Genomic DNA, 14,710 nt, shown 5'->3' on the forward strand with positions numbered 1-14,710 from the left:
GTAGAAATGTACAAATTTTATTTAAATCAAATGATCCCAAGATGATGTAAAAGTCTTTTAACTTCTCCACAGAAAGGCATATGCCTCACATTTTACGAGCGTAATGAGTATATAAAAACTTGTCTACAAGTTTCGTGTGGATTTTCATTAGCAACGGCAATGGCCAAAAACGAAGCAAATGATATAGAAATGAAAACGAACGGACTGTTGGCGGTTCAAATCAACCTGTTGCCACGAAAAGTAATCGAAGTTCATTCTTTACTTTTGCTGCGGGTCACGAATAAATTCAGGCATTTAAGGTGCTCACGCGATTTGGATAAAAAAACAAAAAACAACATTTCAGACCACGGGGCGTATGCGTGTTACAGAAATAAAAATGGCCGCTCACACACACACAGATACATACATATGTGTGCGTGTGTGTACAGGCGTGTGTTTGCCATAGCTTCATTATTATGGCGTCGTTAGGTCTATTAAATTTCCCTTTGTCGCATTGCCCGACGTCTTTTATATTGTTCTCCATAATTTTAGTTACGTATTAAAACAATCGGATCGGGTCCTTGAACTTCACCCAAGTCGGATTTTACTGGGGCTTCATCAGCGAACGTTTATCTATATAAAAAAGTTATTTTTGGTAAGGGAATTTTCCATTACCAATTAGTACTGAAAAAAATAGGCACACATTTGCTATATATATTTGCTATACATGTACACAATTATTATACAAAGATGGTCACTATTTATATTCAGTTTTTGAAGAAAAGATCTTGTGCATAATGTTTTGCTTCCTTGATTATGAAATATATTGCTTTTTTTCCTTGACTCTAGAAATATGCCAAAAGATTCATAACAATACACAACAGACATTTAAAATCGCCCAAAAAGCCGAATAAAACTATACTTCAATTGCATTCCGAATTTGAAAACAAAACTTGAAGTTATCCAACCAAAAGGGTAAAGTTTGCCATTATAAATTAACCCGCAAGGTAAAAATGCAATTTCAAAGAAAACTGCAGATAAGTTGGCATAAACAGCAGAAGGCCATACGGTGAGGCGGTGAGAGAAAACTTGGTTTTCCCCGCCCACTTTTCCAAAAAAACGTTAGACGCGCAAGGATCTCCTTCGAGGTGCCAGGCACATTGGCCAGTGTCCTGTTTTGTGGTTTTTTTTCGGTATGTCCTCATGGCATCTTCTGCTTAACGGCTTATGTGCAAAGTCGCTAAAAACTTGAAAACTCGCGGCAATGCCATCTAAAATTAATGCGGCATGACCTTTTCAGCAAGCCAAACAAGTTGTACCATAAACTTTTTGGCCATAAGGAGAGGTAGCAACCGGAAAAACTGTAGAAATTGTGGTGAAATTTGGGTGAGGAGAACGTGTTGTTGGTAGAAACAAATGCGGCACTACCTGAACTTCGACCCATTGATGTGAGGGAAAACGGTGGAAAAGCGCTGGTCGTGGCCATTTAATGTGCGCATAATTGGCTTGTTGCATATTTTATCGCTTAATTGCCGCACATCGCCTGTAGAGATAGTCCACATCATTCACCACCCACTCGATTCAGCGCCCAACCATTTCTTGGCGAGCTAATTATGCCACAGGTGCACTGAGAACAAATCGCAAATTGAAGCAATATTTTGTGTGTATTTATGCTAGTTTCTCCTAAAACTTAATGCATTAATTTGACTTAAAAAAAAAATGTAAATGTATAGAAAAAAATGTGATAACTGACTTACAGATATTTTATGCTGCTATTTAAAAATATTAAAAATATATATATTTCATGTTTTTATGCAAATCAACATCTAAATGCTAGCAATGAGCTAAGTGCATATTTTTCAGTGCAATATTTAATCAGAATGTTTTTCGTTATTGCGGCTTTGATCGAGCAAAAAGTTGCGTTTGCCGCCTGCCAGCGGATTAATCGACTCTGACGTGTGTCTTCTAAGCATTTTGCAACCCAAGGCCTCGCAGTTATTTCGCAATTAAATAAATCATCAAAATGATGGTAAAAAATAAATGGGACGAGCATGGGTGAATAAGCTAAAACCATAAGCACCAACCAGTAAAACCACACACTAAATTAGGGAATGAGAAAATAGAAACAATAAAAGTACAAAAGTATATTGCGTATACAATCCAAAAGTTATGAGTTCATGTTCTTGATTGGAAACCGTCCTAATGGTTGCGACTGCGAGGCTTTTTTGCTTAAAGTCCATCACCAATTCCACCTCCAATAGCTGCCCGTCCGTTCGGTCGGTGCTTCCTGAAGATCCTGGCTATGCGGCTATTGGGTTCGAATTGCTGCTTCTCAATTTCGGACCCATCTGCTTGATTATTTCGGTGACATCCCAGCGACAGTGACTCCCTGATCAACGGACAGTGGTTATCACCCGCCAATCGTGTCTTGATCCTCAGCATCAGGCAGCATTCCGAGCGAGTCCTTTGAGCCATTAGCTCACAGAAATGATGAATGGCGTTCATTGTCAGCGACTCGATGCCCAAGTAATGAGACGCCAGGATAATCTCCACCAGCTGGTACAGTTCGTTGCCCAACAATCGCTCCTCCCAGGAGCACAAAAGATATGAGGAACGCTTCATTTCATTCAAGTCAGCAACGCATTGATCATCGTTGGCATTGTCACCTGCGCACCTTATAATCCCACATCGTTTACAAAAATTTTGCATCACATTGGCATGAATTACGATATTATCCGCACTTCTTGAGCAACAGATTTCACGTTCGATAATGAGTTCATCTTCGCCAGTTTTTATCTCTGTGATATTGTCTTTGTCAATGTCGGTAATTTTTTTTGCAATTACAAAACCAACTTGACGGTTACCGTTTACTTTTGTGAATTCATTAATTGTATCTTTCGTGCAATCTGTACTACTTTTGTTTGTGCTTTCGTTATTTGAAATTAATTGAATGTTTGGATTATATACGACTAGCTGTCCATTAGTTTCATTTGTAATTGTGCAGCTATCGTTTTTTTGATTTTCGTTTTGTTTGTTACCATAACATTTCATATCTACCATAACATATTCTGGATTTTGCATGTTATTTTCAAAACATTCCTTGGAGTCGCTTGCTTGAATGCTAGTAACATATGCCTCTTCATCAACACCTTCACTATTGTTTTCACCACTATTCTCGGTATCTTCACTTTTAATCGGTGTATTATCATTATATAATTCTATATTCTTCAGTATTTCTGAGCAATCATTTTCGATTTTTTCGCCGAGAATCTGACTTGTTAAATTTACCGTACGTTGAGCATTACCTTGAGTAATCTCACTGATTTGACAGCTGGTCTCGCTACTCGCGTATCCGTTTCCTTCGTGGATGTCGCTGATGCACGTCTCAACTGTGGGTTTCGCCTCGGCGACTTTCTCAGTTCCGTTTGAGCATAGAGTCTTCTTGTGCATCCACATGATCACGCGAAGCAGCGTCACCGATCGAATGGATCGCAACGGAATGGGCTGCACCTCCATTTCCAAATGGCTCATTATCCTTGAATGGCGATACATCAGGGAAGTGGGCACATTGATCAGCCGATGATCGCTGCAAAGGAAACGCATTTGTTCCATACCCGGTTGCCTTCGTCCGGCCACCAGATCCAGTAGGCTCTTTGCTGTCCTGCTAGCGGCAGGATCCTCCTCTGGGTCAGGCGGTATTGCCTCCTTTATTGGTTTTTGCAGCCGGAAATCTGCGCTGCAAAAGCTATCGGTGGCTTTCAATAGCACGGAAGAATCGCCAATCGGAGCAGCGTGAGCCAACTGAATGCGCCGAAAGGATGTACGATTGCCACGTACTGCCAGCGGTTTTGAGCGTCGCACCAGTGAGCGGATCACCGCTTCCTCTTCCGTTAGCGTTTTCTTGAATACAGCTTTCGGCGACACTGGCTTCACCAGAGCGCTCAGCGTGTTGCTGATCGGCAGCGGCATATGGGAGCGGTTCAGCGAACTGCGATTTGGTTGCGCGGCATCACGGATGCGGGAAATCCGCGAGTTTGGACCATCCAGTACCGTTAGCGAGTTTCTAACGCGTTCCGGAATTCTCGACTTGAATCTAGATGACATGTTTTTTGTTTTTTTTTTTGGTACTTCCGAATAGAAAATATGTCTGCTTAATTTCGGTCTTAGATATTGGCTAGCCAGTGTGTGTGTGTGACTGGCATGATTGCTATCCCTATGTCGACTGGATCAAAAACGATGCCAAGAGCACTGACATAAATGAACCCTAACCCTATGGTAACTCGATCGAAAGCAATGCCAACAGCACTGGCCTTAATACATATATCGAATGTATTTGTCATTATCATAATGTAGGGGCTTAACTAACTGTGTGCATTCATTAAGGAAAAAAATAATTAATACCAGCTTGGTTAAAGTTATTTAATCAAAACGGTATTCCAAATTTCTCTCTCAAAGTTAAACCACTATTGGCTATTGGTTTTCTGATTTTAGATGGCTTTCTGGCATAAACTATTATTTTTAGCCAACATGCCGCTGCGTCAAGGTAATCACTATTAATTGAACAAGTATGGGGAAATCGAATAGATATACTTATCGTTAGGCAACAAGCAAGAGTCAAACGAAATCTCTGAATAAACAATTCTGCCCTTCGGCCATTCAACATTCAGGTATTCCTTTGCAGCAGTTTCAAAAAAAAAGGACGACCTCAATTAAATGCATTTTCAAACCATTTTTCAACCTTCCTACAGGATTTGCTAGCACGTCTGTGTGCGTAGGTTTTGTTTGTCTCTATGTATGTGTGTGTGTGTGTGTGTGAGCAGGACATTAAAAAGTAATTTAAATGGAATTCCTTGGCGTTCGCCACGGGGCTCAGGAGTGCGGGCTTCGAAATTGAGAATGGAATAAGAATGGCGACATTGCGACGCACAGTGGTAGGCACTGCCTTATTGTAATTAGAGCGATGAGACAATAAATCTCAATATAGGCCAATCCGTCCGTCCATTCAGTTCCGTTTCAATTTCATTCCATTCGTTGCCGTGTGCGTGGATTTAAATTGCATTGAGAGGAAACAAAGGAGCAGGAGGAGGAAGCCAACGAAGTACTGGAGTGCACTGAAAACTAAAATAGTCCACCTATACATAAGCTGCATATATGGTTTTGGTAGTAAAACGGAAGATCCAAGCCAAGATCACAATAATAAGAACCATAAGAACTTGTATATAAAATGTATTCGAGAAATGTGCAATCTGTTCTATATCAATACATATAGTATAGTATATATATATCGGATACTTTATAAAATTTCTCTCAGTGCTTAAAGAAGCACCAACTAAACGATAAAAACTGAAGCAGAACTAGAGGGCAAGGGTAGAGAAATGTGGGAAAAGCGGCTTCCTAGTCGCAGGTATTAGCTCAAAATTGCAAAACTTAAGCCAAATGCTGGCGCGGAAAAAGAGGCAAAACAGTTAAAACGGAATCGGTCTAAAAGGAAAAGCACGAAGAGTGCGTAGAAAGGGTGGATAGAGGGAAGGGAAACAACAGGAGAGGTACGCAGTGTGCGGGTGAAAAAGGGAAAATCAAAAAACCACGAAACCAGACGAAGGAGATGGCTCATTCTTCGTTTTATGCCATCTACATAATAGATGGCGCAAGGAAGTAATAGACAGAGATGGCAAATGGCAAGAAAGAGACGCCACGAGAGGCGGAGAAAAGGATGGAAACAAGTCAATTTGCATTCCGGCTTAAACGAACATCGCCGGGTTAGTTAATGTTGCAAAAAAGGTTAAAAAAAAGAAGAGTAAGGAAGAGAATTTCGGCTGCATCAGCAATCGCAAATTGGACGCGGGAGTAGTGAAACATAATAAAAATAAATAAAACAGACAGCTGGCCAATAATTATCACTTGTGCTTGCCGTCCAACTTTTTTTATTGTTTCAAAATTAGTTTAGCTGTCGACCGACGACCACTAATCAATCAACTTCGGAGGAAACTTCGATTAACTTGGCTCGACAGCAATTAACTTTAACTTTGCTAATGAATCGAACAACAAAGCAACTTCTCTGGGTCAAAATGTGAAAGCAAAGCAGTTGTGGGTCAATTGCAGGATGGACAACTAAGGGAAAATGTAAAGCATATTTAATAGTTATACAGTAATTTGAAACGGACCAATTTAAAAATAATTTCAAGTGTTCTATGCAAACTGAAGCACTACTTAATAATCTTTACTTAATATTTTATTTTAATCGGAAATAAATTTGCAAATATTTGCATTTATCAATTTCTGTTTATTTGTATTTTACAAAATTTTTTCCGCTAAACCCAAACTAGATTTGATTTCACTGTGAATAGAGCTCAATGTCAATCGTTAATCGGCAAACAAGAGTCAAATATCGGCGCTAAATTGTTTAATTTATTGGAATGGCAATGCAACTCCCTGGAATAAACTGGAAAACTCATTAAAACGCAGCTAAACAAAATGGAATAAATAAATATTATTGACTTTGGTTTATTGCTTTCGGTTGTGTAACTGGCATGGCTATTATAAAATTAATTAAATTACACACTCGCACGCACCAGCGTGCTGAAAGAGACGGCCAGCTGTTTGGCGATAGAGACAGCGATATGCCAATTACAAAACCATAATTTCCACACGCCAGCACATGCACATACATATGTACATACGTGTGTAAGTGTGTGTATCGGGTTTTTTTGGCCATGGACTGCATTCAAAATGCAATTTGTTTGCAGCTCTCTCTCTCTCTCTCTCTATCTCTCTCTCTCTCTCTCTCTCTCTCTCTTTCTTTCTGTCGCATTTTGTCGTTTAATTGTAGTACTCACTAATTGAGCGGCATGCAAATGCATCTCAAATAACACAAAAACCAATCGGAATGTATCGACATCAAATAAAAGTTTAATTAACAATTAAAACTGCCTAATACTTGTGCACGCAGAGAACTTTTCGATTTAATTATGGCTTATGTTGACAAGCGTGCATATTTTTCATGGCACATTTGCAGACTGCTCGTAAATATTTAAAAACACACAATGCAAATGCAGCCTATTAGTTGGAAAAACTATTGATAAACCCATTATTATACAATGCTGTAGCAAACTTAATTTTTTAAATTTAATAAGCTATTTAGTTGAAACCTTTTTATGATACTGGCATGAATAACAACTTTCTTTCGATTGGTTAAAATGTGGTAACAATTGACCTGAAACTTCTCTCTACGTAACTACTTGTTTTCTCTTGCCATTTCAAATATAATATTTGCAGATCTTTTGCTTATAGTTTTTGGTTACCTTAGGAGCTCCCTTCAATTATGTAAGACCCAGTACTTGAAGGAACTTATCCCATTGGAGGAGCACAACTGTTGCTAAGCCCCCAAAAGGGTTCGAGCCAATCCTTTCGAGTAAATTCCATTGCCCCAAGGCAAACAAAGGCCACAGCTAATAGTGTGAAAACAAAACAAGGAAACATAAGGGAAGGTAAGAAAGGGAAATAAAAATAAATATAAAAATAAAGGATGTGGGCAAGAAAGGCGAGCAAGGGGAAAATATCGTAAAATGCTAAGGTAAACAAACATTCATAAATAATGAACATTGATTGCTTATTTGAACAAAATGAAGGCGGACATGGATACGTATATGATTGCGATTTCACGTTCAAGGATAAACAAGAAAAAAGCGAACGGAAGTCGTTGAACTGCACTCCATAAATGTAATTGTGCCTGTGAATGGGGCTGTCTAATCATTATGGTCCTCAGAGGGCAAACTCATCGAGGAACTTAATTGATTTGGATGTGCGGAAAAACTGGGAGAAGTAGCCATTGGCAAAGCGAAGTGGGATCGAAAGAAGCCGAATATTTGAACCTCAAATGTCTATCAAAATTGCTTAAAAAATGCACTTTTAAAAGTATCGAAATGTTCCTAAAAAGACCACTTTCTCCGCCTGCGAGAAAATCTGGCTGAGAAGTTGTTTGCTCCATTACTCCGTGTCTCCGCTCATTTTGCCTTCATTGAGTTGGGCTTATGGCTTTCAATTTGAGTGTTTCTGGGGCCATCTCTGTCATGCATACGTCCAAGGTGCTTAATAATTTAGCAACAACCACCCACACAGCTGCAGCTCACCTCTATATAGAGAGGAGAGAAAGTCGTCCTCCACCCATACAATCAATGTCATTATGCGTGTGTGTGTGTGTGTGTGTGCCATGCGGTATGCAATGCGAATTTAATGCACTTCTTGATGCAGCTGTGCATAAGAAATCAGTTGCAACCTGCGAGACGCCAAATACTCTTACATTTTCCGCATCTCAAATGGAGGTGGAGACATCTCTAGCAATTGGTTTTCCACATTTTCTCGGAAAACTTTTCTACTCTTCACATAAACAATGCCACGCCCACAAGTCCGAGTGCTCACACTCAAAGAAAATGCTCAATACTCAATTATTTTTGATGCTTATAATGAGTTAAATATAAAATTTCGAAAGTGACGCTAACTTATGCCTAAGTTCTACCCAAAAACACATTAATTTACACACATTTGCGGGTTTTCCATTTAGTTTCTCGGTGTAGTTGGGTGCATTTATGAGAAGTTTTCCCTTTTTTCGGTGTGGCCTGAACGTTGACAGCCGGCAAATGCAAATGCGGTTTTAGCATTTGCATGACGTTCCGTACGTTATTTACAAAATGGCTAAAATGCCAACATGGCTGCCATTCACAGCTAATGACATTTTAAACAAAGACTTCCGATCGCCCTTGCTCTTTCGCACCCATCTCGCTACTTATTGTGCTTGCTACTATTTTTTCTATTTTTTTTTTTTTTTTTTTTTTGTAAAATACTTTCAGCGTAAAATATGAAAATTTTATTAGCATTGCTAGGGAACGGAATGGGATTGCATGGAACAGCAGGGATCGCCTCTAAGTACCTAAGTACCGAATGCCATTTGCCATCACCCATTTTCCACACTTTTCCACTTGCCATTTTCCATTTCCCCATTTGCACAGGGCCACTTTCCACCATCAACACATTTTCAATGAAATAATTGCCTTCAACAGAAACACTTCGGTAGCATACTTTTCAGGGCACGTACTTCACGTACGGTGAAGATTATGAATGATTTAAGCAGTTAGAAGAATGGGATTAAAAGGATTTTAATTGCTTACATTACTACCGATTAGTACAAATGCCAAACCCCTTTTTTTTAACTTCTAATATTTTGTTTGAATTTTCAATACAAGCATTTTGGACAGCTCGCGAATGAAAGAAAAGCATCGGCTATAAGGATAAAATGCCAGTGCCTAATCCACAATCGACATTAATTCATGCGAGTGCATAATTCACATACCCTTAACCCACCGCTGGCCCCCCGGAAGCGGCATGACCCACCTCTTAACCCACATGCAGTTTGCTCCACATGGAGAGCCAGCGAAGCGAACAACTTGCGCTGTTTTCTCATTATTTATGCGCGACCTTGTTTTGTGCCATTTTTATTATTTTGCTAATTTCGCGCATTATAAAAAACAACAACAAAAATAAAGCCCTATACCAACAACTGTGCAAAATAAAAAAAAGAGAGAGTGAGAGAGAGATAAGCGTAACCCAAACGTCGGTCTTGTTGGCTATGAAAGATTTTAGCTCGGTTAAAACCAAGTAAATGTTCGCACTCAAATCTAGGACTCGTAAAAACTGATTAAAAAGAATATTAAAAAATTAATTGCTGCTTGCAAAAATATGATAGCCCATATTTTAGCACAGCATTCGTATTCAAAATGTTTACATTGAATAGGTTACATTTTTTTTTTTTTTTGTGTACGCATTTAAAAAGAGTATATTTTTATGCGACTTTGCCCGGATTTCGTTCTCAATCTTCCGCTTTATAATTTTTCTCGTCGGTTCTTTTTTGTGGCTTAATTTTTAGAAGGGAAACTTATGGTTTGGTTGTCGTCAGTTGAGAGCTTTTAACCTATTTTCTCATTTTTGCGCAATTTATCAACAAATTAATGTAAGCATGACGCCTCACATACATACACACACACACACTTACCACTCGTGGGCGTGAGTATGTGTGAACTTGTGCGAGTGTGTGTGCGGCGTTGTCAAGAAAATTTGCATGTTTCTCCCACAGAGTCGAGGCCCCATTTTTGTTTTGTTTTTGATGCATGTAATTAACTTGAAGCGGGCCTTTGCCTTCTACTTATGTAGATCTATGCTGATGTGAAAAGATGAGGGCAGCTGTTCATGTATACGTTTATATATATACTCACATATATATATACATATATACAATATAAAATGTATATATTATATGCTGTGTGGTCGTCCTTGGTTTTCAAAGAAAACGTTGCGGTTCTGGCTAAAGATCACAAATGCCTATTTGGCCTGGTTCGCTAAATGGTGAGTCAAGCGTGCTTTTGCTCTCAGTAATTTCAGGTAAATATTAGAAATATTTTATTGTAAAATTAATAGCTCGAAACATTTTTATCTTTATTTAATATTTCAACATAACTTATTCCCGGTAATAACCACGTTTGCATAAACGCACTTTGTAATTTAGTGCTTCGTCGGGCAACAATTAAATAATTCACTAAATAAATTAGTTATGGAAAAGTTTCGAATGCGAGCGCAGCTGAAAATTAATTTGTGCGGTTGTGTGGAAAACGAAAAATGTGTGGCAATGAAAGCTAAGTATGCCAGGTTGCAATTGAAGAATTCGGGAGGAGCAATGTGTGCACCCCACACACATTCTGGCACCCACTCATTGCAAACTATTCCAGTTGCTGCAACTTTGTACGCACTCAACGTACGGCTGCTCAACACGAAAGTTAACTGCTCTCTCCCACTCGTCCATCACCTGTCGCCATAATGCCACGGATGTTTGTGGTATTCCTGTATTTTCGCTTATTGGTTTTGTCATTTATTATCTTTAGCACGGAAATTCACGCTTGATAGGTCCTGCAGTCGCAGCAGTGCCACAGCACTGGCAGCACTAGCAGCCGCGATGAAAGTTTATGACAATGCGACCCAACAACCCATCCGCGACCACGCCCTCCGCCCCCGCTCCCGACCATCTGATGACGCCCACCTGTCAGGGGGCGTGTCTACACCTGGCAGCACTCAAACGTAGGGCACTGCGGAAAATGTCCAGTGTTGGCATTCGATGGAAAAGTGCAAAAATAAAAATAAGGCCATTTACAACACCCATAAATGTATCTAAGTTCACTGCCACTGTTGTCATCACTTTAATTTACCAATCCTAGTTGCTCAGGTAATCATTATTATTACATCAAAATGTTTCAAATATTTTCTCTCAGTGCCAAAACATATATAGTTGAGGTGGCCTAATCGAAGAGAGCCGCAAAATAGAAACAACTGCCAAAGTTTTGATTGGCAGTTGCCTTTGTTTGTTGGCGAGGAAATGTAGAAAGTTTGGCAAGCCGCAACTTTATACAGGTGCAAAAAAAAAATGAAAATAAAAACCCATAGAAAAGTGGGGGGTGCTAAAAGGGGGTGAGCCGCCCGAGTGGGGGACATATGATCAAAACACCCTTCCACTTCGGTTTACAGCCTGGGAAAAGTGACACCACGATGCCATAACATTAAATGCCTAACAAGTTACTCAATTTCAATGGTCAGTCGTCCATGATGCTGTCCCTGTCTGGGGCACTGCGTTGCCATCTCGCTCTAATGGCCGGAAAAGGGCAAGAAAATTTCCATAATTTTATGGGCTTGACAAGCTCTCGCAGCGAAACACGGACACTGCGCCCGTAAAGTGGAATTTTCAAGAACATCGAAAACCACACGGACCTTCTCGCCAGCGTTTTAATATTTATGCATAAAAATTTATAGGTGCTAAGGTACGCATCAGTACATATGTATGTATGTATGTATGTATGTATGTTGATATGGCCGTAGCACCTACCGAAAATCCAGGTGAAAACGTATTTCGAGTCACCTTTTCGCAGAGCTAGTCCAACCGCCTCTCTCGGCTTTTCCGCCAGCTTTTCCCTCGACTTTCCTCTGGGTTTTTCTGCTTTTTGCAAAAATAAAACTATCATTGCAGCAGATCGAAAGCTTTTATGTGTCAAGTTAATGAAACCGGAGGAGCAAGTGTTCAGATGGGGGGATAGATGGGCAAACGGACAGATGGGCAAAATGGGGGGATGGATTCCAACAGCTGATTGCATCGGATTCCATCTTAAGGTGACACTTTATACTGGGCTGCCTTTAATCGGGGATTTAACTTTATGGCCCCGCCTTGGTCTCATTAAATTTTTATGTTCTCTCTGCGCTCTATTCCGGTTTTTTTTTTCGATTTTTTACGGATTTTAAGGAGACGGCAATGACGTTTGAACTTTAAGTCTCCAATCGTTTAGAGCTCAAATCAACTGTTTTATTTGAATAGTCTTATTGGCAAATTTCGAGAGATTTGATTTATTTATTTATTTATCTTGTGATAAGCATTAGTTTTTCTTGCAGCTGTCGTATGTTGGATCATTCAGTTATATCTTTTTAAGGCTCATCTGGCGGAAAATCGGTCTCTCCAAATCGAATTTTTCCTTTCAATAAAATGTGAAAAAAATAAGGAAAGGCAGGAAAATTTAAAGCAAGACATCTAAGCCACAGTCCAAGTAGAGAAAAGCTAGTGCTGGGTCATATCCTTAGACATAGATACATCCACACACATACACACATGTGCATTCACTTTCATTTTCATTACACAAATGAAATGAAATTTATGCCGGTAAGTGTGTGTGTATGTGTGTGTGAAAGAGTGTTTTAGCGACGTGGCACTGGCGGAAAATCATAACTTGAAATGCGTTAAAATGCATATAAAAAATTTATAGCCTACACTTAGGCTCACATTAAATGACATGCCCGTCAAAGGCTTGTCCAAAAGCAAAGGGTATAAAATTGGCCTCGAAAGGGTGTTACAAGGATCTACACGGAAAAAAAAGTCATAACACATATTAGAAACTTTTCGGAAACGAGTTACACTTCTTTACAAGTGTAATAAATTACTAAAATATTTAAGTTTGCTGATTGTGTAATATATAAGTGCAACTTATGGCTTTGTAAATTTTGGGGCAGAACAAAGAGATTTAGCTCTGGTTTTTTGCTTTAATAGGCGAAATTCGCATTGCACTCATCCAAACTTTCTCGCAGTGTGCTCTGATTATTTAGTGGCCAAGCCCAGCCTGTCTCTGATTGCTCTTGACAGCGCTGACCCAAAAAAAAGGAGGAAAAATATAAGAGCTGCAAGGAAAAAAAAAAGAATTATGAACCAAAACGTGTGTAATGATGATGTGTATTTTAATGTACAATTTGCGGCCTTTAATAGCACTCACACACACACACACACAGCAACCCACCAACTGGAACACGCAAAATGTCCCCCTTTTTTCCCATGGATTTAAGAAACGTAATCACAGCCTTTCATGCCGTGCATTGCATACTTTCCACATGCTCAGCCCAATGACGAACAATATAAACCGAATGGAAAGCAGCAGACATAATAGATTCAGTTTTACTGATTAAATCAATTTTGTAAAAGTTTTTTTATTCATTTGACCTGTCAGCAACAGCGAGAGCAGCAGCAGCAGCGAAGTGTGGAAAACCATTAAAAATATTATGAAAAAGTTTGAAGAACTCATCAGCCATAAAGAGAGTTCGCGAGTGTAGAAAGGAGGAGCGACCTGTTTCCGTCGTCAAAATGCAAATTATTTGTAATTATTTGCGCTTCGAATAGCTAAAGCGAATAATATTTTGTGAAACACACCGCCTTTGTCTACGGATTTCGATCTTTGACAACGAAAATATGGTTGTATATTTGAATATATGGGAATGTGATGGGAGTTTTTGAACAGTTTACAACAGCTGATGTGGTAGAACCATAGAATTTCCAGTACACATGCCAACAGAATTAAACAGATATTTCTGAACATAACAATCTGTAACGACAGTGTTTTAACTTTTAAATATTAAATAGTAATAGTAATAGTAAAAGCCAATTTTATGAACCACATAACAAAAAAACCCACAAAATTTGCTTCTTTATCCAAGATTGCATTTTCAAAACTACATGTCTATCGATTTTAAAGTTTCCATCCTTTTTTTGCGAATAAACCTAGTTCTAGTCCTAAATCCCGCTTACAAACACACACACACACACACATACATAGAGTATATGCTAAGTACAATCTAGAACTGCCGCAGCACTTGACTTGAATTTCTTGTTCTCGTTCTTGTTTGCGTTTGTGTTTGCACCCCTCGCCTTTGTTAATTTCTGTTGTTTGCCTTTAACCCCAACAAACAAAGGGCCAACAGAGCGGCGAGCAAAACAAAAAACAAAACTAAAATTGGAGGGGGGATTCGAAAAAATAAAGCGAAAGGGACAAAGTAAGTGAGGGATGGCACATATTACTCATACGCAGCGTGGTCACTTGCCTGGTTTTTTGTTTTTTTTTTTTTTTCCAACTAGACGACTGATTCTGATCGATGATTCTCGTGCAGATTTCGATTCCGATTTCGATAATGATCTGTCTTTTGCCCGCCTTCCGGCCGATGATAATGGCGTCTGGTCTCGCACACTTTTTGTTTAGCACTCTTCGCTCAGATATTACACATACGCACTGTGGTAGCACCAGAAAATAATTCGAAAAAAAATTGAACAATTTAAATATCCGATATGACTGCGATTTGAACCACGATTGCCAGACAATATTATTTTTTA

The 14,710-nt window shown here is 39.2% G+C and overlaps 2 protein-coding genes across 2 annotated transcripts in view; both read right to left on the reverse strand.

The window, feature by feature from the left end:
- Positions 1–14,710, reverse strand: part of LOC6618595 (high affinity cGMP-specific 3',5'-cyclic phosphodiesterase 9A) — a 107,740-nt gene that overhangs the window by 60,589 nt on the left and 32,441 nt on the right. The gene's annotated exons all lie outside the window — the stretch shown is intronic.
- Positions 2,109–4,450, reverse strand: LOC6618598. The gene has a single exon (XM_032726598.1). The coding sequence runs from the start codon at positions 4,081–4,083 to the stop codon at positions 2,209–2,211; it is 1,875 nt and encodes a 624-aa protein (XP_032582489.1). The 5' UTR covers positions 4,084–4,450; the 3' UTR covers positions 2,109–2,208.

This window comes from Drosophila sechellia, chromosome X (assembly GCF_004382195.2).
Source record: "Drosophila sechellia strain sech25 chromosome X, ASM438219v1, whole genome shotgun sequence".
Classification (NCBI taxonomy): domain Eukaryota; kingdom Metazoa; phylum Arthropoda; class Insecta; order Diptera; family Drosophilidae; genus Drosophila; species Drosophila sechellia.

Bases quoted from the DNA above. Each gene is read 5' to 3' on its own strand.
- LOC6618598 (XM_032726598.1), bottom strand. From the start codon at position 4,083: ATGTCATCTAGATTCAAGTCGAGAATTCCGGAACGCGTTAGAAACTCG.